General features: G+C 49.6%; 1 protein-coding gene across 9 annotated transcripts in view; it reads right to left on the bottom strand.

Annotated features, from left to right (window-relative positions):
• DYSF (dysferlin) overlaps positions 1–23,760 on the bottom strand; it is a gene marked incomplete at its 5' end in the record, with an annotated part of 221,707 nt that overhangs the window by 148,838 nt on the left and 49,109 nt on the right. For 5 of the 9 annotated variants that reach the window (XM_082852028.1, XM_082852027.1, XM_082852030.1 and 2 more), the window contains 10 exons: positions 1,055–1,158; positions 4,527–4,653; positions 11,582–11,697; positions 12,310–12,340; positions 14,417–14,467; positions 15,153–15,215; positions 15,626–15,754; positions 17,521–17,732; positions 18,085–18,177; positions 19,436–19,550. In XM_082852028.1, coding sequence (XP_082708154.1) covers positions 1,055–1,158; positions 4,527–4,653; positions 11,582–11,697; positions 12,310–12,340; positions 14,417–14,467; positions 15,153–15,215; positions 15,626–15,754; positions 17,521–17,732; positions 18,085–18,177; positions 19,436–19,550 — 1,041 coding nt within the window. The remainder of the gene's footprint in view (positions 1–1,054; positions 1,159–4,526; positions 4,654–11,581; positions 11,698–12,309; positions 12,341–14,416; positions 14,468–15,152; positions 15,216–15,625; positions 15,755–17,520; positions 17,733–18,084; positions 18,178–19,435; positions 19,551–23,760) is intronic. The other 4 variants (XM_082852032.1, XM_082852034.1, XM_082852031.1 and 1 more) reach the window with 1 other exon arrangement.

Raw genomic sequence — 23,760 nt, 5'->3', positions numbered from 1 at the left:
ACCTGGTCAACCAGGTTATGCGGTTTGAACTTCCTTTTACAGACAGGACTGTGTTTTACACTAAATATGCTGGTGGATTTCTATGGGGAGAACCCGGACAAGAGAATGGACCCAAGGCCGTTGTGTTGCCCTGGGGAGAGATGACAGTGACTAGGGGCATAGAGACAGGAAAGGACCTCGGGATTTTTGAAGGCAAGAGCTAGGGGTGGCATGTTTGATGTAGGGAGGTCAAAAAAAAAAGGGCCGAATCAAGGCAGGACCACATTCTCTGCCTTTGATGGTGGTACCTGATTAGGATGGCGGCTTCTGGAAGTGGGGCGGTTTGGGGCAGCAGATGACTCCTTTAAAGGGCTGGAGGGGCAGAATATAGAGACTTGAAGAGGCATGGGGAGGTCTGTGTCTGAAGAGAGGGGTCAGAGTTAAATACAGCTGTGGATTCCTCTGTGGAGGCTGAACCCTGGGAGTGGCTGAGGCTTCAAAGGAGAGCCTGGAAAGTGGGCAAAGCCAGCCCTAAGGTGGGATAGAGGGAGGGGCCCAGGCAGAAATCAAGAGGGACTGGAGCGACAGCCTGGCCTCTAGGCAGGAAGGAAGAGGGGTACATGATCCCTAGGGCCCCCACCAGTGTGGCTGAAAGGAGTCTGCCCAACTCCTGCCACAACTTTTTAAAAATAATCATTATGTTTTCACTGCATTGTTTTTAAGTTTCCCTATCATTGTGCCTTCACATCTGGTTTCCTGACTATTACTTAATTTTCCCCCAAATATTCCTCTATCTATCCACTGTCCATATGTCCTCTCCCTGTCCATCCACACCTATGTGTCTGTCTCAAACACCTGAGCAGACCTGTCCTCGTGCGTGTGCATGGCAGCCCCAGAGAGCTGGGCCTGCATGTCTCACCCCATGTCCCACAATCAGCCCCCCATCCCCGGTGTGCACATGCCTCTGATGGGGGGCACTGTGTGTGCCTCACTCTGTCCTGCACATCCAGTGCCCATCCACAGGGACACCCAGTCATCACCCTCCCACAAATCCTCTCATTTACTTGCCCCTTACCATTTTCCCCGCAAAGCTGACTTCCACGAAGGGATCCACCAAGTTCTTCTTGTTACTCTCAAAGCCAAAGATCTGCTTCACGTTGTCCATTACGGCATCATCCACTGAGGAGAAAGACATGCTGATCACTGCCCACCCGCTCTCCCATCTTCAAAACCCCCACTTCCCACCTGTCTCCCCACAGTCGTGGGACTCCCTGAGAGAGACGCCATGGACCCCTCAGCCCAGGGCTCCTGGGAGAAAGGACCATCTCAGAATAGCAGCTCCTGAGGGCACTGTGCTGCTTCCTTGCCCAGCTCCAAACAGCTGGTTCACTGTCCCCCGCCCCGTTCTCAAAGGCTTTCAGAACAGGTCCGACTGATTGACTGATTAGAAATCTACATCGCTAAGAGCAGTAAATAATCCAGAAAAAGACTGGAAGTTGGGGACTTCCCTGGTGGCACAGTGGTTAAGAATTCACCTGCCAATGCAGGGGACACGGGTTCGATCCCTGGTCCAGGAAGATCACCCATGCCACGGAGCAGCTAAGCCCATGCACCACAGCTACTGAGCCTGTGTGCCACAGCTACTGAAGCCCGTGCACCCAGAGCCCATGCTCCACAACAAGAGAAGCCACAGCAATAAGCCCGCACACCACAACGAGGAGTAGCCACCACTCGCCGCAACTAGAGAAAAGCCCACGTGGAGCAACGAAGACCCAATGCAGCCATAAATAAATTAAATAAAATAAATAAATAAACTTTTTTAAAAAACTAAAATGAGGTATCACCTCACACCAGTCAGAATGGCCATCATCAAAAAATCTACAAACAATAAATGCTGGAGGAGGTGTGGAGAAAAGGGAACCCTCTTGCACTGTTGGTGGGAATGTAAATTGATACAGCCACTATGGAAAACAGTATGGAGGTTCCTTAAAAAACTAAAAATAGAACTACCAAGCTATAGTGGGAATAGCAATCCCACTACTGGGCATATACCCTGAGAAAACCATAATTCAAAAAGAGTCATGTACCACAATGTTCACTGAAGCTCTACTTACAATAGCCAGGACATGGAAGCAATGTTAAGTGTCGTCCATCAACAGATGAATGGATAAAGAAGATGTGGCACATATATACAATGGAATATTACCCAGCCATAGAAAGAAACGAAATTGAGTTATTTTTAGTGAGGTGGATGGACCTAGAGACTTTCATACAGAGTGAAGTCAGAAAGAGAAACAAATGCTGTATGCTAACACATATATATGGAATCTAAAAACAAAAAAACGTGGTTCTGACGAACCTAGGGGCAGGATAGGACTGAAGACACAGAGAATGGACTTGAGGACACAGGGAGGGGGAAGGGTAGGCTGGGATGAAGTGAGAGAGTAGCACGGACATATATACACTACCAAATGTAAAATAGATAGCTAGTGGGAAGCAGCCGCATAGCACAGGGAGATCAGCTCGGTGCTTTGTGTCCACCTAGAGGGGTGGGATAGGGAGGGTGGGAGGGAGATGCAAGAGGAAGGAGATATGGGAATATATGTATATGTATAGCTGATTCACTTTGTTATACAGCAGAAACTAACACGCCATTGTAAAGCAATTATACCCCAATAAAGATGTTAAAAAACAAAAAAAGAGAAAGAGTAGCCCCCGCTCATCACAACTAGAGAAAGCCTGCTCGCAGCAACGAAGACCCAATGCAGCCAAAAATAAATTAATTAAAAAAAAAAAAAGACTGTAAGTTGTTATAATAATATCCCATTACTGTTGCCTGTTTGACATTTTCCTTTACACATTAGCACAGTGATTTTCCTGAGGGTAACCAATAAGTCAATTCTGTTTAAAAATATATATATATATTTATATATATATTTAATCTATGCTGCTTCAAACCAATATTTTACTGAATTAGCCATATTTTTACATATATATTTACAGATGATAGATGTGTGTATGTATGTATGTATATATATGTTATGTATAAATGTACATATGTATATAAATGAGAAACTGAGAGGAGGGGACAGTTAACAATTGTATACTAGCCAATGTCTACATGAATACAACAGATAACAATTAGCAAATATTTACGTTCTATTTACCCATCTATTTTTCTTTTATTTATATTTAAACAACATTTCAGAGAATTCAACATAATCCCCTTTACCCTGAGCAAAGCAAACATTTCTATTTCCCCAGCCCCCTTTGGAAGCTCAACAGCCTCACTTCTGCATAGTTTCAACCAACAGACGCAGAATGTTCTAAGCCTGTATTTTAATGCCCATTACTTATTTAAAAGCTTTCCCCATGATTTTGGTTCAATTAAGCTTGTGCAGAAGGAACCCATTTATTGGTGTCATTAGTCAAAGCAGAAACCCTCAAGCAATTAGCTTCATGGAAAACTCGTAAACAGGGACCCAAGTAGTCCCCAACTACTTGTTCTTGTGAACTCTGTTATGGACAGCGCCTGGCTTAATTCTGCTAATGTATGCTCCAAAACAGTGGCTTATAGCCCGCAGCAAGAGAACTACCAGGGAGCATTTTTAAACTACCAGTGTGTAAGCCCCACCCCAAACCAAGTCAATCTGAAACACTGGAGGAAGGGCCCAGGCATCTGCACTTCCTTAAAGCTTCCAGGATGATTTAACTGCAGCCTGGGTTGACACCCACAGCTTTAGAATATTCAGCATAATTCCCCCACATTTATTGAGCACACAGGGTAGGGCTAGTACAGGGTTAGTCACTGTGAGAAATCAGGCAGTGGCCACAGTGGCCTTCTTGGGATGATGAGGACATAGCCACAGCTAGGGTGACCCACTGTCCCAGTTTACCAGGGAATGAGGACTTTCTGGGATGTGGGAATTTTGGTGCTAAAACCAGGACAGTCCCAGGCAAACTAGACACCCATGTGTCTCCACTCAGTGGAAACACTGAGCCCTTCTAACAACATTTCAGCAACTGCTTCCCCAGCCCAGGGTCTGCCAATTTTCAGGCTGGGGCTTCCTAGAGGAGAGAAAGAAAATCAGTGGGATCCAGCCGTGAGCGCAGAACAGAGAGTTGAAATGGTGCTGACTCCGCAGTGAGAGCCAAGAAAATGGGTGCACAGAGTGGCCAAAGAGCCAGACAAGGCCTAGCAGATGCTGAAACGGAGCCCAGGGGCAGCTAGTACTCTCAAGATTTCTTGCATCTCTGTGACTGCACCGGCATCAGTATGACTTCTCATTAATTCTGACTGTTTCTCTGTTAAGAACAGTAAAAAGCCTTGGGAAACCTAGAGAGGGTGTGAGCCTTCGCCAGACGGCAGAGCAGAGGGAGAATTGGGCTGACATGGATCTAGTAGACCCTCGGGGTGAGGAAGCCAGGCCAAGGGGAGGCAGAGAGGGAGCAGGGGACCAGCCCCTCCATCTCCTTCCCCCAGGGAGCTGAGGCAGCCCAGCCCAGCGTCCCCCCTCACAGTCACCCAACGAGGGCACCAGACTCACTCTGCGGTAAATCCTCGGCCCTGAAGACCTTCAGGCAGAAGTGCGCTCCGTGGAGGGCCACGCCGGTCGGCCTGAGCAGGTTGCCTTCAATGTCCTCCTTGTCTTCAGAGGGGTCTTTTCTCTCCAGCTACAACACAACCAAATATGATTCCTTAATGTGCCTTCGAGCACAGTGTTTTACCTTCCTTTTCTGAGAGCTCAACCAACACACTTAAATGGTGCATCTCGGGACTTCCCTGGTGGCGCAGCGGATAAGACCCTGCTGCGCTCCCAATGCAGGGGGCCTGGGTTCGATCCCTGGTCAGAGAACTAGATCCCACATGCATGCTGCAACTAAGAGTTCACATGCCGCAACTAAGGAGCTGGCAAGCCACAACCAAGGAGACCAACTGTCACAACTAGGGAGCCTATGTGCCACAACTAAGGAGCCCGCCTGCCGCAACTAAGACCTGGTTGCAACTACATAAATAATTTTTTTTTTTAGAAAAAAGTATTCTTCAATCCAAAATTGCACCATTCAGGTCATGTTTATAAATAAATAAATGGTGCATCTTGAAGAAAGGCAGATCTCGCCCTGCCACTTCCTAGCCTGTGATCTCTGACAGGTTCCTTACCCTGAGACTCTGCTTCCTCATCTGGACAGTGGAGACAATGACACTGACCTCCCGGGCTGTGGGAGGATCAACTTCAATAACGTGTAAATGCACGTGGCACACCGGCAGGCACTCAAGAACTGCAGTCTCCTTCCCATTCCACCCATCAAAAAATAGCACAGAGATGACAGAGGTCTAGGCCAGCCACTGTCTTCAATAACGTCTGTTCATTCACCCAGCAAGTATCTATTGAGTGACTACTAAGTGTCAGCACCACGCTGAGGGACGAGGGCTGCCGCAGTGAACAAGATGGACAGAGGTCCTGCCCCCGTGGTGCTCACCTTTCACAGGGAAAGCAGACCTTTAAGCAAATGAATGTGATAGCATGTGCTGAGTATTATGATTAGAACAGTAATAATAAAAATAATATTTACTGATTGTATACACTCTCTCATGTAATCCTGACAGCAACCCCCATGAGCAGTGGGTCTCAAATGTGGCTATACATCAGAAACTGGAGAATCAGTGACTTCTAGACCACTGCTATACCTTCCAACTAAAATGCAGATTCTGGTTCAACAGGTCTGGGGTGGAGCCCAAGACTCTGTATTTTAACAAATGCCCAGACGACACCAATGCTGTGGGGTGCAAGGCCCTGGGATACCCCACTTTACAGATAAGCTAGATGAGGGTTAACGTAGGCTGGATGCAGAACCAGTGGGTTTAGAAAGAACAGAGCAAGGGGGCTTGTAACCATATTGAGGGGAGGGCAGGAATAGTGTTGGTGATGTGCCAGCTTGGAGACCTGGATGCTGGGATCCAGGCAGGGGCAGAAACTCATGCAGAGCGAGGGCTAACTTGGCAGTTTGAGGAGCAAAAGATGCACGTGCTGCACTGGGGCAAGGGGGTGGCAGAAGGATAGGAGAGAGGTGGCATCAGGCCATGCCCAGCAGCTCACTCCTTGGAAAGCTGCCTGGACCATCCTCACTCAGTCCACAGGTAGAAACCCGCTTCAGAATCTTTGCAGCAAAATTCTCCATCCCAGAATGCCTCATGTCGCACAAGTGCTTGTGAAGGAATTAGTTCTGCACTGCTTTTCCTCAGCTCACATCTGAAGAAAATGATCACCTCCTCTGCTTTCAGTCATCATCCTTAACACTGCTCATTCCCTTAGACAACAAGCACTGATTGAGCACCTACCATGCACAAGACCTGTACTAGGCAAGAGGGGAGGTAAAACAGTTCATATCTATTATACTGTCGCTGACCTCAAGAAACTGAGTCTCAGTGACAAAGATGGACACATTAACTGAACTAACAAAACATGGGGCGGTGACCGAAAGGAAAGACCAATCAGTTTCCCTGGAAGACAAGGCAGGCTTCATGGAGGAAGTAGCATCTGAATTGGGTCTTGAAGAACAAAGTGGTTTTTGGTAGGCAGAGAAGGCATCCCATCAGGTGAAAAGGCAGGGAGAAGGATGGAAGTACATTCTGGAAAGGGTCACATTGTCTGGTGTGGCCACAGTACGGAGTCCATGGAAGTATGTCCTGGCAAGTGGCACTGCAAAATCAGCCTGAGGCCAAATGTTCATGGCCTTGAATGTCATGCTAAGGATCCTGGACTTCATCCTGTGAGTAACTGGGAGGCAGGGTGGGTCTCCAGCAGTTTTTTAAGAGGAGATTCACATGATTGTATCTGAGTTTAAAGAAGATGGTTTTGGTGGTAATGTGGGGTTAACTGGAGTTACAGCAGCTGAACCTACATCTTCATTCACATAGAGGCCCAGGTAAGATATGACGGGAGCCGGACCTTGAACTCTGGTCTTGGGATGAGAGAGAGGAGAGGCATGCACTGAGGTTGTCATGCCAACAAGACTGGCCAACTGTGTGCGTGTGGACTGACAGATGTGGGACTGAAGGATGAGGAAAGACGCTCTGGCCTGGGGAACTAAGTGGATGATAAGTGCCATTTCCCAAGATGTCACCTAACACAGGATGGGAATCAGGTATGAGGAGTGGGCAGCGAATGATACTGGGTTTCTATATGTGAAGTTCAAGGGGCCTAAGGGCCATGTTCATGTGCTTTGGTACAGGCAACTGACACTGAGCGTCTGGAGCTCTGAAGATGCAGGCTGGAAATGAGCGACTTAGGAGCCTCAGGTAGACGGAGACAGGCTCCTCCATAGACAGATAGATGCACTGCAAAATCAGACTGAGGCCAGATGTTCATGGGCCTTGAACGTCACGTCAAAGGCACAGCAAAGATGCAGGCAGCAGAATTTTGTCAAGCCACTGAATGTGAAGGATCCATTCCAAAAAAAAAAAAAAAGGAAAAGAATGAGGGGAGTCATGGATGCCGAGGGAGAAGAGAGCTTCAAATAAGACGTGGGCTCCAGAATCAAACGCTGTGGAGCAACAGAGCGGATTAATGAGAGAAGAGCTCCTGGGGCTTTGCGATGGATGACCCTTAGGCCAGTGGTTCAGGGAAGGAGGCAGTGGGAAGCATGCTGAAGGGGTGAAGGAGTGAGCAGCTGGCAAAGGACTGGAGAAGAGGGACACAGGGTACTCTCAAGAACTTGGTGACCTTGGTGATGGCTGAAAGGAAGATGAAAGCAGCTTGGAGGGGAGGGGTGGGGAGAAATGGTGAAGGCAAGGGTGTTTTGAGATTGGGAAATCTGGAGTCTGACACAGACCAGAGGGCAGGAGCCAGAGAAGAGACAGGAAGAACAAGACGGGGGTGCTATGGAGGACATGAGCACATGCAAAGGAGACAGGGAGTGGGGAAGGGAGGGAAGATGAAGGAAGATGGGGGGTGCGCTGATGACCCAGGGAGCTTCAAGCACTCACATCACTCCCACTGTGCGGCTCTGTCTCTCTACGGGGGACCGAGGCTGGAGCTTAAGACCAGGAGGTTGTTTTGTTTTGTTTTAAGTTTTTTTGGCTGTGCCACGTGGCTTGGAGGATCTCAGTTTCCCTGACCAGGGATCGAACCCATGCCCTCGGCAGTGAAAGCACAGAGTCCCAACCACTGGACCGCCAGGGAATTCCTGACCAGAATTTTGGAAACAGCCACTGTGGAGGATGGAATAAGGAGTAAACCTCACCCAAGTAAAGGAAGACATTGACAGCAACTCCAGGTGACTTTTGCTCCCAAAGCTGACCAAGGAGTGGTGCGGACAGCATGTCGTGGGGAGGGTGGGGGCCACGAGGTGTGGCAGCAGAGCCCAGAAGCTAGCGAGCACAGAGTGAGAGTGCGGATCGGGGATGGGGGCCAGGCTTCAGGAGGGAGTTGATGGGCTGGGAAACTGAGAGGGGTCAGGGCTGTAACCTCAGTGAGGAAGAACTGCCATTCACTGAGGGTGAGGGAGGGAAAGAGGCAGGAAGAAACTGGTGGGCAGAGCAATTTCCAAGCTCAGGGTCTGAAAGGAAGTAAGATCAGACGTTGATGGCTCATCAGCAAGGACACGTCAGACCTCAGACCAATGGCAAAGATGGAAATCTGCCAGCAAGGACCCTCCTGCACCAGCTCTGCCTGTGCCAGGGGTAGGTAACAGCCCAGAAGACCAGGGGAAATAACCAGTGAGGCAGGCTTCAGAGAAGAAGGCAATCTACAAGCGATAAATGCCAGAGAGGGTGTGGAGAAAAGGGAACCCTCCTATACTGCTGGTGGGAATGTAAATTGGTGCAGGCACTATGGAGAACAGTATGGAGGTTCCTTAAAAAACTACAAATAGAGCTACCATATGATCCAGTAGTCCCACTCCTGGGCATATATCCAGAGAAAACCATAATCCAGGAGGATACACGCACCCCAATGTTCATGGCAGCACTATTTACAATAGCCAGGACATGGAAGCAACCTAAATGTCCATCAACAGAGGAATGGATAAAGAAGATGTGGTACATATATACAATGGAATATTACTCAGCCATAAAAAAGAACAAAATAATGCCATCTGCAGCAACATGGATGGACTTAGAGATTGTTATACTGAGTGAAGTAAGTCAGACAGAGAAGGACAAATATATGATATCACTTATATGTGAAATCTTAAGAAATGGTACAAATGAACCTATTTACAAAACAGAAATAGAGTCACAGATGTAGAAAACAAACTTAGGTTACCAAGGCGGGGGGGTGTATAAATTGGGAGATTGGGTTTGACATATACACACTGCTATATATAACATAGATAACTAATAAGAACCCACTGTATAGCACAGGGAACTCTACTCAATGCTCCGTAATGACCTATGTGGGAACAGAATCTAAAAAATAGTAGATATATGTATATTTATAAGTGATTCACTTTGCTGCGCAGCAGAAACTAACACAACATTGAAAGCCACAAAGAGCTGAAGCAGAGAACAGGGGCTTCCCTCTGAGTTGGTCTCAAGAAAAGTGGTTTCATCTGGGAAAAACAAGGGTCTGATCAATGGGAAGAAGAGGAAAGAGTGTCTTAGGAAAGGGTAATAGATTCAGAGAGTCCATGTAGAAGGAAAAGGAGCAGGAAAGCACAATGTCTGCCTGGGCTACAGAGGGACACGGGATGAGAGATCAGGGGAGGTGCCCTTGGGTGGGGCTGGTCCACCTGAGCTCCACTGGCCTCTGCACAGCACCCGGGGTTCTCCTTCCCGCAACCCTTTGCACAGCGGCTTCTTGAGCTCTCGTCAGCAGCCAGATCCTCGTCCTTAAGAGCCTCATGGAACTTGCCCTCTGCCTCCATGATCACATGAGGCTTTCCCTGGGGATTCCACCTCCCCAGCCCTCCTGGAGACCCGCCTTCCCCACTCCTGCCTCTCCCACTCCTCCTGGCTCACCCTGCCTTGATGATCTCAGTATCTGACTCAACGTTTGCGTGTTTGATTTCCGATTCTCCCATGAGATAATCAACATCCACGTGGACAAGTCATTCACCAACACAGTCCCTTGTCCTCCACCAGCAGCATCTTTTTTTTTTTTTTTTTTTGCAGTACGCGGGCCTCTCACTGTTGTGGCCTCTCCCGTTGCGGAGCACAGGCTCTGGACGCACAGGCTCAGCGGCCATGGCTCAGGGGCCCAGCCGCTCCGCAGCAAGTGGGATCTTCCCAGACCAGGGCACGAACCCGTGTCCCCTGCATCGGCAGGCGGACTCTCAACCACTGCGCCACCAGGGAAGCCCCAACCAGCAGCATCTTAATCCCCCTCCCCTGCAGCTGCTAGAGGGATGGCCATATCTCAAACCTCCAGCCACTAAGAACCAATCCTCTAGGAAGACCTTGACCTTGAGACCTTTCTCTAAAGACAGACTTCAACCTATCCACCTCCTCCAACCCCCCTCACACCAAGTGAGGCACCCAACACAGAGCTTGGCACACAGCAGGCACTCAATAAATGTGTGTTCCCTAGCCCTTCCCTCTTCTTTGTCCTCCTCATCAGCTCTATGCCCAGTCCTCTTGCATCCGCCCTGCCAGGCTCATCAGCTACCTCAGTCCTGTGCCTCCACCACACCTGCCTTGTCCACACCTGATAGCACCTCCATCTTACCCCTCTCCTGCTTCCAGGCCACTGAGTGTTATGAGGTCACTCTCCCATAAAGCCTCCAGCCCAGAGTGTCTGCTCAGAAATCCTTCTGTCTTGTGGTGTGTGTGCATAGACACACACACACACACACACACACACACACACACACACACACGGAATATTACTCAACCATCAAAAAAGAATGAAATAATGCCATTTGCAGCAACATGGATGGACCCAGAGATTATCATACTAAGTGAAGTAAGTCAGACCAAAGAAGATGAATGTCATATGATACCGCTTATATGTGGAATATAAAAGAATGATACAAATGAACTCATTTACAAAACAGAAATAGACTCACAGACACAGAAAACAAACTTACAGTTACCAATATAAATGAATAAATAAACAAATTTTTTAAAATTTTTTTAAATAAAAAAAGAAATCCTTCTGTCTGTATCTAATTAACCCCTTGTTCCTCAACAACTGTTCCAAACCTTCTCTCCTCTCCCCAGACACACAGAGATGCTGATACTTCCCCAACTCTGAAAGCCTTTCTCATTCTTACCACCTCCAACTTATAACTTTACTTACTGACCATAAAGATGACAATGATATATTCTTAGGTGATAAAATTCAGACTACAATACATTACAGAGTGAGTGATCTCACTTTTGCACCAAAAAAAAAAAAAGAAACATATACATGTATACCCTTCTGGGAGAATATGCAAGGTATATTGCATATATAATGCAAGGTATTAATGACGGTTCTCTCTGATGGGTAGAATTATGAGTGATTCAACTTTTATTTATGCTTTTCCACATGTTCTACATTTCTCATAATTGCCATGTATTCTTTTAAATCAGAAAAACTAAAGTTGTTTTTTGTTTCTTCATTTGGTGCCTCCAAGGCCAGGCGCAGGTGCTGTGAGGGGGACGAGGAAATGTACTCACGGGGGCTTCGTCTCCAGGCCCCAGCACACAAAGGCTCACTTTCAGGTAGCCTCTGGCCCCAGCAGAGAAATCATCCAGGTCCGAAAGCAGCAGCCACTTCCTGAGATAAGCATGTCCTAAGAGAGACAACACCCTTGGTGATCCCAGAATTGGAAGGACACAAGTCTGCAACCACCTCTGGGAGCCCCGGGTGGACTCCATTGGATGAGATGAAGGACTCATCTACCCAGACATGGAGGAAGGACTCAAATTCTAGAATAAAATGTACCTTGAGTGTTCATTTGGGTCCAAGTGAGAAATGTTAACAGAAGCCCTTATCAGAGGCAGCCAAAGCCAGACCCCCAGCCATTTTCCTCCCCTTCAGGAAGTGACCAGACCACAGCAGAGACCAGGGTGTAGAGAAATCCCAGACTTGGTATCCAAATGACCCGTCCTGTCTGGAGGCACCCCAGTCCCCAGCAACCCGTGCTTGGGCCTTCCAGATTTAGCCTTCCAGCTGGGCCAGCTGAGACCCACGTGAGGGTTCAATCTTCCTGGGGGCCTGTTTTACCCAGAAGATGAAAGCCTGTCCTGTCTTCATTCCTGCAGCCTCACCTCCAAGATCAAACCCCACCTCTAAATTCTAAAATCCCCTAGAAGGAAAGATGAGTATCCCAAATGGGTGCCCCTATGCAGCCTCCGGAACCCAAATGCAAGGACCTGCCCAAGGGGAGGAGAGGGTGACTCACGGGGCTCTCGGTAGATGCTGCCCACGTCCATCTGAAATCAAACGGAAGGAGGCACACGTCACACTCTTGTCCTCAGGGTGTGAAATAAAGTATGATGCATGATACCAACCCATTAAAAATCCTGTTCTGAAGAACATTTGGAGACATGGGGAAATGTTCATCTTCTGATATCACATGGAAAGAAAGTGGAATACATTTTGATGGAAGTTTGGTAAAGTATATCTATGCATAGAAAAGACAGAGCAAAGGAAACACACCGCACGGTAACTGTACTACCTCTGGGTGGTAGATTTGGGTGATTTTTATTTTATTTTTATTCTTTCCTATATTTTATAATTTTCCATTAAAAAAATCACAGATTAGTCCGATGTTGATGGTAGGAGAGGTTATGCCTGTGTTAGGGGAGGGGGTATGTGAGAACTGTACTTTCCACTCAGTCTTGCTATGAACCTAAAATTGCTCTCAAAAACCACAAAGTTTATGGGCTTCCCTGGTGGCACAGTGGTTGAGAGTCCGCCTGCTGATGCAGGGGACACTGGTTCGTGCCCCGGTCCGGGAGGATCCCACGTGCCGCGGAGCGGCTGGGCCCGTGAGCCATGGCCACTGAGCCTGCACGTCCGGAGCCTGTGCTCCGCAACGGGAGAGGCCACGACAGTGAGAGGCCCACGTACTGAAAAAAAAAAAAAAAAACTACAAAGTTTTTTAAAATCATGGATTACTTTTAAAATTAGAAAAAAGAATACTTTTTTAACCTAACCCTTGGGTTCTTATAACAAGATTAAAGACTCAAAACATAAGATCCTGTAACATAAGTGTTACAGAATGACTCCAGCACAAGCCCATTCTTTTAAAGAAACTGCTTCTCCAGAAAAACAGACTCCGTTTTCTATCTTGTGACTACTTCTTGGAGAAGGGGCCACATTTTATTTGGATAGCAAGAGGAAGGTCAAATAAACCTGTGCCTTTTCTTTCCATTTGATAAATGCTTATGGATTCAAAATGAGAAAATCAATAAAATGACATTAAAACACCATTCGTGAAGGTCTCCATTACTAGTTGCCTTTACACTATGTAATCTGTTAAAACCATCCTATGCCGTTGGTTCAAGGTCCTCCGCAGTGGACTGTTCACTTCTGCACGTCTGGGACAAATGAGGGGGCAGGCTACCCCGCTCCCTCCACTGCGCCCCACCCCACTCCACCCCATCCCCATGAATTCCACATCTGGACCCCACTCCCAACCCAGGTGAGCCCAGGGCACAGAGCGCTGGCGTCACACTGGCCCGAGATTGTCAGAATTAGGAGGAGGGCTGCCTAAACTCAGGTCCCACGCTGTCTTTCCAAGATGTAAGGACAAATGCGAATTTAAAAAAGAAGCTGAATCCTCCCTGTTGGAAACAAGGGGAGAGATTTCCCTCTCCTCTCTTTTTGTCAGAACATTTTCATTAGAAAACTTAATGTAAGTACTTTCTCTATCTCTTTGAAATGTTACCTTTTTAGAAACCAAATAAGCCTTTCGTCAGCTTTACGATTCAGGAGTGCCTTTCTCCAGGCTCTCCCATCTCTGGGAAAGGGAAGGGCCTACCTTAACCGAATTGTAAATCTACCCCTCATCATAAAAATGTGAGCTTGCTTTCTGTCTTTTCTTGTGGATAGAGTCAATTAGCAAACACAGATGGTCACCCCAATTACTAGGTAGATTTAGGATGAACTATGTGTGACTGAGGGTACTATCCAGGCCGCTAACTCGAGCACTAGTTATTGTTTAGTTATTGTTTATCTTGAGAACATATACGGAAAGGGTTGTGTCTGCTTGGCTCTATACAAGATTACTTTCTGTCTTTGCAATCTCTTAGCGGATGGCCCGTGATAGCATCATATTCTGGTTTAATGCTTATCCAATAACAAAAGTGCTTTCTTTCTCTACCTTTGTGGAGAGGATTTCTGGGTTAGGAGAAGATCTTGTTTTGTTTTTTTCATTACATTTTCCCCAACACAGACCAAGACAGACAGGATCTCTGGAGCACCAACCCTGCCCGTCATCCACAGAGCTTCCATTAACATGGATAAACAAGAACTGATTGCTTTCAAAGAAAATAAACCATTACCCGGAACTCCCCAATGAGAGCATCTGTCCGGAGGGAACAGGAGTCCACCACCTGGAAGGAAAGACAAATTCAAACTCTCATTCACTAGCAAAGGTTGACCCAGACAGGAACCGACCGAACGGCTCTTCCCTCCCAAAAAATAACAGCCCACACTCCAATAGCACTTGCTCTATCCCAGAGATTGTTCCAAGCAATGTTTAACCCTCACAAGAACCCCATGAGTAGGTACTATTATTATCCCCATTCTACAGATGAAGAAATAGAGGCACAGAGAGATCACTTGTACAGAATCACACAACCCCTACACGGTATAGGCAGGACCAGAATCCAGACACTTTGGCTCCAGAGCCCACACTTTTAACTGCTAAACTATACTGCCTTTTTAAAGGAAAGGGGGAAAAAAAGAGCTGAGGTCCAGAGAAAGAAAATCTTGTCAGAAGCAGGCATATAGACAAACAAAATAAGATGAAAATCAAAGATCCACTGCAAGAATTAGTTCAGGACCCTGGCCTAAGGCACCTGACCCTGAACAGCGGGGACTCCGCACTCGGCTGCCACTTGCATCTGAGCTCAGAAGGCAACCCTGTGAGCACGGGGGCGAGGCTGTGAGCTGCTCGCCGTCATCCAGGCTCTGGTGGGGGATGGGTGCCTCACCCACACACACTCACACTCACACTCACACATACTCACACATGCACGCTGAGCCCACAGAGGGCCTTCGGGGGCTGCCACGTACCGTGATAAAGATGGGTTCGTCGAACAGCTCCGCGGGAGAGTCAAACACATTGAAGAAAAGAGTCTGTTGATTCAGGGTGAAAGGCGGACAGATGAAGGCCCGCCGAGCCCGGGCAGGAGGGGACAGCCACCGCCCAGCCTCCAGGTCTGGTCCACACAACACGTGGGCAGTGGGCTCAGCCCAGCACAGTGGGCTCAGCCCAGCACCGAGCTCTGGGGATTCAACCTCACGGAGGTTGTCACCTCAGGGACAGGGTGGGTGGCCGGCCCCACGGGATGATGGGGATGTGAAGCAGGGGGAACCCAAGGCAGGAGTAAGAGCGGGAACCCTCTCTCCAGTTCCTCAGATAACCTACTCAGGAACTGACACAGCTCTCCACCCAACGCTAGCGCCATATGCAAAAACTGAATGAACTGCCAGGCATCTGCTGTGTGCTCCCACCAAGGTCCTAGCTCTGACCCAGGGTCTCCCACCTCGTTGAAGAGGGGGCTATTTCCCTTGTGGATCCGCGTCCGCTTGGTCTGCCCAGCTGCAGTGACCTTGACCACAGGCTTGATGTTCACTCCCGGCAGCTGGCGTCCCTCGATCACCTGGACCCTGATCTGAAAGCCAGGAGGGGGCATGAGCAAAAAAGGGAGAAGCCATCAGGCACCCACCCCCCCGCCCGAGAGAGTCAGGAATCTCAGGGACCACCTCACAGCTGGCCTCTTGGGACGGGTATTAAAAAGGCATTAGGAAGAACACTGTAAGAACAATATCTTCCCACCAAGGTCCCTTGCATCTATAAAACCCCATGGTTCCACGTAAGAGCTGCCAGGCTCCCCCAAGCAAGCTGCCAGCGGTAAATCCCAGGGCTGGGCTGAGGAACCCCCGTTCAGTTCATGCGCGGCCCCACCTCAGACCCCTTGAAGCCGCTGTTTCTGTGTGGCTTGAATATTCCTCACTGACAATCCCCTCAGAGGTCAAAGTTACATAGTGATGTAACCCCACTTTATTCTTATGTAGTATAAGGTGCAAGACAGAATGTCTGACATTCTGAGAAATAAGAGCTTTCTTCATTGAACTTTCAGTAAATGAAGGTTTCAAGAACATCTGTGCTTCCAAATTTAAGCAAAATATTTAAAAATAATACATTTTACAGTATTAAAACTTTCATGAAAAAAGACGAGGTTTACTGGTTTTAATTTCTAATCAGCAGTTATTTCTTTATTAATCGACTCTTTTTTAAAAATAAGATACTACAGAATATACTATCAATGGCAATGGGAAGGGGGTGAGTGATTTTCATTCTCTTCACTGTACAGTATTTTCCAAATTTTCTACCCAAAAAAATGTATTAATTTTCTAAGGAGAAAAACAATAACATGTCTTGTGAATAATAATAAAAATAAGTTAGAATTTTGTCTCTCAGGCAAACATGGTTATAACTAGAACTTTTGCTGAAATTACCACAATTTAGAACTGAAGCATATATTTACAATTTGTTTCATTTAATAAATAAATATTTAAGTTTCCTGTTTTTAACTTTAATAGTAGTCCTGAATAGTTAAATATCACTAAATGCAATTACATCAAGATGGAAAATTCTGTAGAAAAGAAAAAGAACAAGCAAAGGACCCAAATTAAAAGGCAAATTAGGGACTTCCCTGGGGGTCCAGTGGTTAAGACTCTGCACTTCCACTGCAAGGAACCCGGGTTCGACCCCTGGTCAGGGAACTAAGATCCCACATGCCACATGGTGCAGTCGAAAAATTTAAAAAGAAAAGAAGGCAAATTAAATGGGATAGATTTTTGGATAAAAAAATGTCAAAGGGTTAATATTCATAGTTCTATTCTGTGAAAAACTTGAACAAACTCAAATTGCACATGACCTTCAGAAAAATCATGGCTATAAATAGGGGAAATGGATAGAGGGAGAAGAAAAGATAGGCAGAGCTTCTCAGACTTGGGGATCTTGTTCAAGTGCAGATTCTGATTCAGTGGGTCTGGGATAGGCCCAAGATCCCGCCTTTCTAACATGCTTCCAGGTGACACCCAGGCTGCTCGTCCACGGACCACACTTTGAACAGCACAGCACCAGCTGGCTAGGGCAACTCTGGTTGGGGAAACAGATAACAGTGTAGTGATGCTGACTCTGCAGTGACCCTTTTTCTTCCTTTTTTTTTTTTTTTAAGAGCAAAACCATGGGCTGGGCAGAGGCTTTTTCTAGAGGCCCCAAGCCATGGCCCCCCTATCTAGCATTTGCCCAGGACCCAGGGGAACCAGACTCCCACCTAGGAGAGCCCTTAGGACCTTCCCCACGGCTGGACAGACAAGTTTTGCGCTGCCATCAGCGGCTCTGCGGGCTGAAGGAGGAGACTGCAGTCACCTGGAAGTCCTGCGGTTTGTCCGACAGCGGCTTTCTGGGTGCGGGCGTGCTTCTCTTCCTTCTTCCCCCGGGGTGGTAGGGGGGAGGATGGGAAGGTGGCTTCTTTGGGGTGATGGGGGCCCCTGGGCCCGGAGCCCCGCTCTGGTCCAGGAATGGCTCGGCCTCGTCTCCCGTGAGCCCCTGGTCCTCAGTATCCTCCTCTCCTCCTGTGTCTGGAGGAGAGGGTGCTGATGAGGCTGGGTTCCTCCGGCCCTTGGGAGGATCCTCCACCAGGGACCCCGATGGAGGACCCAACAGCTCAGCACCCAAACCCCCTTCCCCTCTCTTTCCCCACCACTCAGCCAGGATGGATGAGGGAGAAGAAGAGGAGCTTCCAACAGCTGACACTTGAGGGTGGTCAGTCCAGTGAGTCGACAGGAGGAGACAGAATGGCCCCAGCCCTCCCCACCTCGTCCTGCGGGATGAGCCCTTCTGGCCACCTCGTCCCACTCTGGGGAGCTGACGATGGCAGCAAGTGAGCCGGTTACAGGTGGTAGGATCGGGACAGCCCGGCCCGCGTCTCACCCGTGGGGGCCAGCCACTTCTTTCCAGAGTATCTTGTGTCCACGGTGCTGTCACTGAGCAGGGACCAAGTCTCAGCCCGGCTCTGTCCCCCACCTGGCACACGGGCAGGGCACAGCCCCAGAAGGGGAGGAGGGAGCTGGTGAGGGAAGCCAAGCTAGCCCCCCCCAACCCTGCTCTCCCCGCCTGCCCTGTCCTGGCACAAAGCTCCGAAACAGGCGCCGTATCTGTCCAACTGTCCCTCTCACCACCTTCTGGGAAGGACTGGGAACTGGCCACCGCTAGGAGCCTTCCCCGAGCGGCTGGAGCCCAACTCTGTCAGATTCACCTCAAAAGTGGCCCCTGAACGTTCAGGGCCCTCAGCCTCCCCACCCTCGGTCACCAGGAGCACCCCCTGCTTCCCCCCTCAACCCCAGTCCAGAAGCATCTCCCCACCTCCGAGCTCAGACAGTGCCCAGTCCAACAAGAGGGGCCCTGCCCTGCCTGCCTCACCAGGAGCCCTACACGGGCCGCAGGACAGGCTCGGGGCACACCTGAGACGGGCTGCCGGGTGTCATGCTGGGTTTGCTTCTAGCTCCCTTCACCATGAGAGAATCTTTCCCACGGGCAAGACCCCACCTGGCCCACCTATGTGGTTTCCTGTTCACCCCAGCAGGCTGGACTGTCACACCCAGGCCCAGCACTGGGCAAGCCAGCCACCCTGGGCTGGGTCCTCACTTCACAAGGCCAGGAGAGGTAAATAAAGAGAACTGAGGCAACCTCGAGACTTAGACAATTCAGTCTCCTCACTTCACAAATAATAAACTGTAGGACCAGAGAGGGAGTGACTGGCCCAAAGTCACACAGCTACTTGGTGTCAAAGGCAAGACTGGAACTCAGGTCCCCTGACTTCAGCCCAGGGCTCTTTCAGGGAAAATCCAGCTCTTTGGTCACGTGTCATTGCTAAAGGCCTACGGAGTGTCAGGGCAGGGAGGCATCCAGCTCTGGGGAGTGGGTGGGGCCTCAGGAAATCACCTAGGATGGACCCCATCTCAGCACAGGCCTACCTCTAAAACTCCCACCCCTCTGGAGCTGCAGAGGGCAGTGTGCCCAGCCCTGGCACAGTTCCCTTCCTGAACAGCTGGTGCTGGGAAGGGATCCTCACACTAATCCTAGCGGCACCTAGGGGAGCCCGCCTCCTGCCCCTTGGTTTTGCAAGACAGAAGTCAGCTCTCAAGACTCCCCACCCACCCGGCCTCCCTTCTCCAGGCCTGGGCAGCCCCCAGTATGAGGAAGACACCCTCTTCTCAGACTCGGGTGCCATTGCTAGGCTTCTCCCCCCAGGGCCCCGCCAGGGTGAGCGTGGGTTTCTCACCAGCCACCATATCCATGTCAGGCAGAGTTGGGGAGGGTTCCAGAGGCGTCGAAGGTGGGAACGTGGGTATGGTTCCAGGGAGAGGCGTGTAGGACACCTGCAGGACCAGTGAGGCCTGGAAGAGATGGGGGAGAGAGGGCAGCAGGTTAGTGTGTTGGCCTCTGACCACCGCCCTCCAGCATCCTTCCTGTTCCTTTCGTCCCTCTACCAAAAATGGAGTCTGTGGCCCCATCAGCATAGTCAGGTGGTTAAGAGCATTGAATCTGGAGTCAATTCCACCACTCAGAAGCTGTGTGACTTTGGCAAGATCTGTAAACTCTCTGTGCCTCCGTTTCCTTGTCTGTAAAATGGGGGTAGTGATAGCAAGAGCACTTTCTGCATAGGGTCAAATGAGGATTAAATTAGTTAATGGAATGCCTAGTAAGCTTCTATAAATGAATCAGCGATCGAACCTCACCTGCAGGATTTTTCAACTCTCAGCATAGGCCCATGTTATGGAAAAAGGCCCCTAGGCCATTCTGCTCAGCCAGGGGTCCTCCCTTGTCTCTCTACCGACAGCTCGGCCTTGCTCTGCTCTGCTCAGGCCCCAGCTAGCACTGAGAGGGTCTCAGGGTGCTGCTCAACTTTCTGAGCCCTCTTCCCTCCCAGAAGCACCCCTGTCCCCCATCTCACCCCCAGATGCTCCAGCTTTGACCAGTGAGAGGAGAGTGACCTATCACGCCACTCACACGGACAGGGGAAGGCTGCCTTGTGCTCCCACCCCACCCAAGCCTACCAGGAGACCGGCACCCTTCAAAGGGGCACCCGGACCTGAAGAAAAGGTACAGCCATGGCGCTCTCTACTCTTACTGCTCCCAGGCCATGGAGGCCTGGCCAAGCCTTCCCTGATACAACAGGTCCAGCAGATGTCCTGGGGCAGCCTTTTAATCGATCAAAGTAATAAAAACTCCAAAGTAAGAAAGTTTGGAAATTACAAAAGCCTTAAAGAAAAATGTAAAAGAAAAGAAATTGCCATAATTCCACCACTATTCACACTTTGATATAATTCTCTCCAGTCTCTTAAATGAAAAATGTACAGCTCTGCTGTACAGCAAATGCTTGTCTTTTACTTAATATTAGATAGCAAGCATTTCCCCAAGTTTTGATAAACCTTTATAAACATAACTGTTAATGATGCATCTTCTGAGCGACTCAGCGTAATTCACTAGACATCTATCTCTGCTGAGTAATATTAGGGATGTCCGGAAACTCCTGGAGCGATTCCTGGTCCTGAGATGGAAGGAGCTCAAGGTCCTGAACGTACCCAGCTCTGCAGCTTGAACCCTTCAGGTTGGAGCCTGGGCGTGGGCAGCCGGGCTAAGGGAGGGCAGGGTCGGGGCAGGTGTGTGTGTGTGTGTGTGTGTGTATGTGTGTGTGTGTGTGTCTGTGTGTGTGTGTCTGTGTGTGTGTGTCTGTGTGTGTGTCTGTGTGTGTGTGTGTGTGTGTGTGTAATGGGCGGGTGCTCAGAACACCGAGGAAGGAGGCTGGAGCCAGCTCCCCATCCCAGGAGACCTAGGAGGAGGCCCCGGAAGTCAATGAGACCATTTAAGTCCCAGATCCAAGGCATTGCCCTAACAGCAATGCAGGTTCCTGAACCACCGCCAGGTGTCGCCACTTGAGCAGCCAGCGCGCCCCGCACCCTAAGCTTTAGTAACGCGGACAACAGCCTCTCGAGAAGGCGGCCCCAGATACCCAGACCCGCTCACAACCACGCCCATCTCCCTGAGACTCCAGGTCTGAGGTGGGCCTGGGAAGCTGTATTTTCCTTCACTTCATCAAAAGGCAGTTTGGGCTCTTCGGAGCAGTAACTAATTCCGGGGTTGGGCCAGGGAAGGTAGAAGATGACCCTGGAACACATCTTTGTGCCAGAAAACAAGGAAGTACTCAGAAAATGATAAAAAAAAAAATGTCAGAAGGACAAAGAAGCCTGCTTTCAAGGGTTCCCACAGGCCAAATCTGGTACAACTTGAACGTGAAAATAAATAATGACGGGAACAGACTAAACCATTGAATAAAATAGGAATACGTGAATCTATATAGAAATAAATGAATAAATACAACAGGAGGACACTTTTCCTTACAGGGGAATGCCAGATGATTAACGCAGAAAAAAATTAATAATTGATTTAAGATATCACCATTTAGCAACCATCAAAACGATATCCAACCAAGAAATAACAATGGGTGTCAAACCTGCTGGGTAAAAACTGGATATGGAGCAAAGTATTTACAGAGTCACAAAATACCTCTCCCCCCCCATTCTTACTCATTAGAAAAGGGAATGGATTCGTGATTGGTGGAGAAACCTAGCAACCACAGGAATCTCACCCAGCAGAGACAAATAAAGCCCCGTAACACTTGGTGGCTGAGGTCCTCTGACCCTGGGACCAGATTCCTTTGAAGAACACCACTTCCTGTTTCTTGGGGCTCACCTTGTCCAGCCCCCATCCCTCACCACCTGGGGCTTCCGGTACATCATCTCTGTGCTCTGTGCAGAAGTGGAGCCCTGGCAGTGTAACTGCTCCATGCCGTGGCTTGGGTGCCATTAGCGTGGAGGCTCAGGAAGGAACAGCATCCCCTGAATCCCAAGACCACCCAGGTAACCCCTGCCCCCACCCCACCCCACCCCACCTCACCCCCAGAGTTTCCTGAGCATTAGGTCCCTCCACACTGAGAGCCCCCCCAACCTCCTGAAGGCTTGGCAACATGCCAGTGGCTCCAGGCCTGTGAACAGACCTCCAAGACAGAGCCAGCTCCACCTTTTACATGGCCATCAAGAAACAACAGGAACATCCCTGGCAGCTTCTGAGGATCTGAAACCCAGGATCTAGAACAGATCTCGCCAGCAGGGGACAGGCTCCAGGGTCCACTGCTTCAGGACCAAAGCTGGTTAATACTGGAGGCCTCTAGCTCTACTGAGATCTAAAGGAAAGGGGGCATGTCTGTGGGCCCCACTCAGGGTCAGGACCACTCCCATCCTTACTGGGACATCATATCTCATAGCGTGTCCCCTTCTCCAGACATAACCAGAGCTGAGATTTTCTTTCTGTGGGATGTATGTGAGCTCCATCTCTCCTAGACCATGACTTTGGCCCACAGCCCTCAGTAGGACCCTCTTTAAGGCCCTCCACATCAAGGTGCTCCATCCGACAGCCCTGTCCGTCAGGTCCTCAGCCCCAGCACCACCACGCATACATCCTATCACAAGGCCACTGCCAGTCAGTCACGTGTCCATCAAAGCACGCTGCCCTGGAGCAGATAACCTCGGTCACCCATGTTGCCGTTCTGTCAACAGTATCACAGAATTCTGCAAGGTCCTGTGTGGCCCCCAGGCTAAGAGGGCCCAGGAAACCAGGACACCAGGACAGGCAGAGACAGAGGACAACTCCATCAGATCCTCCTACAGGTTATAGGGCCAAGTTCCCAGGTCCTTCGCCCACCCTGCCATGCTCAGCCCCGTGGCTTGCTGCCTCCTTCCTGGGCCACCGCGCTCCAACACTGAGCTTAGCAGGACCAAACCCTGGACCAGCCCACCCACACTGCCCCCAATGCACTTCATGTGCCTGGGTCTTATTTATCTTGCCCTCAGGCGACACCCAGCAGCCGGCAGAGGGTAAGATGTGGCCCTGAGCTGAGGCAGGGGCTGTTGGCAGCATCTTCAGACCACCTGAAGGAAACTCAGGGGTTCACCAGAGCACTGTGTCTGCTCACCTCAGTGCCTGCTCCCAATACACAGGACCCTCCTGCCTCCCCAACCCACCCCGCCAGTGGGTTTCACGTGTTTTGTCACCCAGCGGGTTTCCCTTCCTGACCCAACTCTGGCGTTTAAGGCTGAGGAGATTCCGACATGGTTTTCATGGTGTATCAGCCACACCCTCATTAGCAAGCTGGTCTCAAACTACATTTGTGAGCATGTTGCCTCTTTCCTCCATGTGTGTCCAGCACCCTCGTGGGCCTGGAGACTCCCCCAGGACGGGGGTAGTGTTTTCCCCTTCAGGCTAGAGGCATCTAGATAATGTTGGCATCTTCTCATGGCACACAGCCCAGCACGCCACATCTGAAGGGACTTGGGTGAGAATACCGAGCGACAGGCAGGTGGAGCCCACGGTCCAGCGTGCAGCAGGCCCCTCCTCTCCTCTCAGTCCCTCTGGGGTTTTCTAAGGATCCCACAAGCCCTGACTTCACTCCCCTCACACCATCAGCAGGTTCCTTTGGCCCTCTGAGGTCATCCGAGTTACAACCAACAGGGGATGCCTGGCAAACTCTGTCCATCGGACTCAGCCCAG

This window comes from Leucopleurus acutus, assembly GCF_964270905.1.
Source record: "Leucopleurus acutus genome assembly, chromosome: 12".
Lineage (NCBI taxonomy): Eukaryota > Metazoa > Chordata > Mammalia > Artiodactyla > Delphinidae > Leucopleurus > Leucopleurus acutus.
This window is presented reverse-complemented; position numbering and strand designations above follow the sequence as displayed.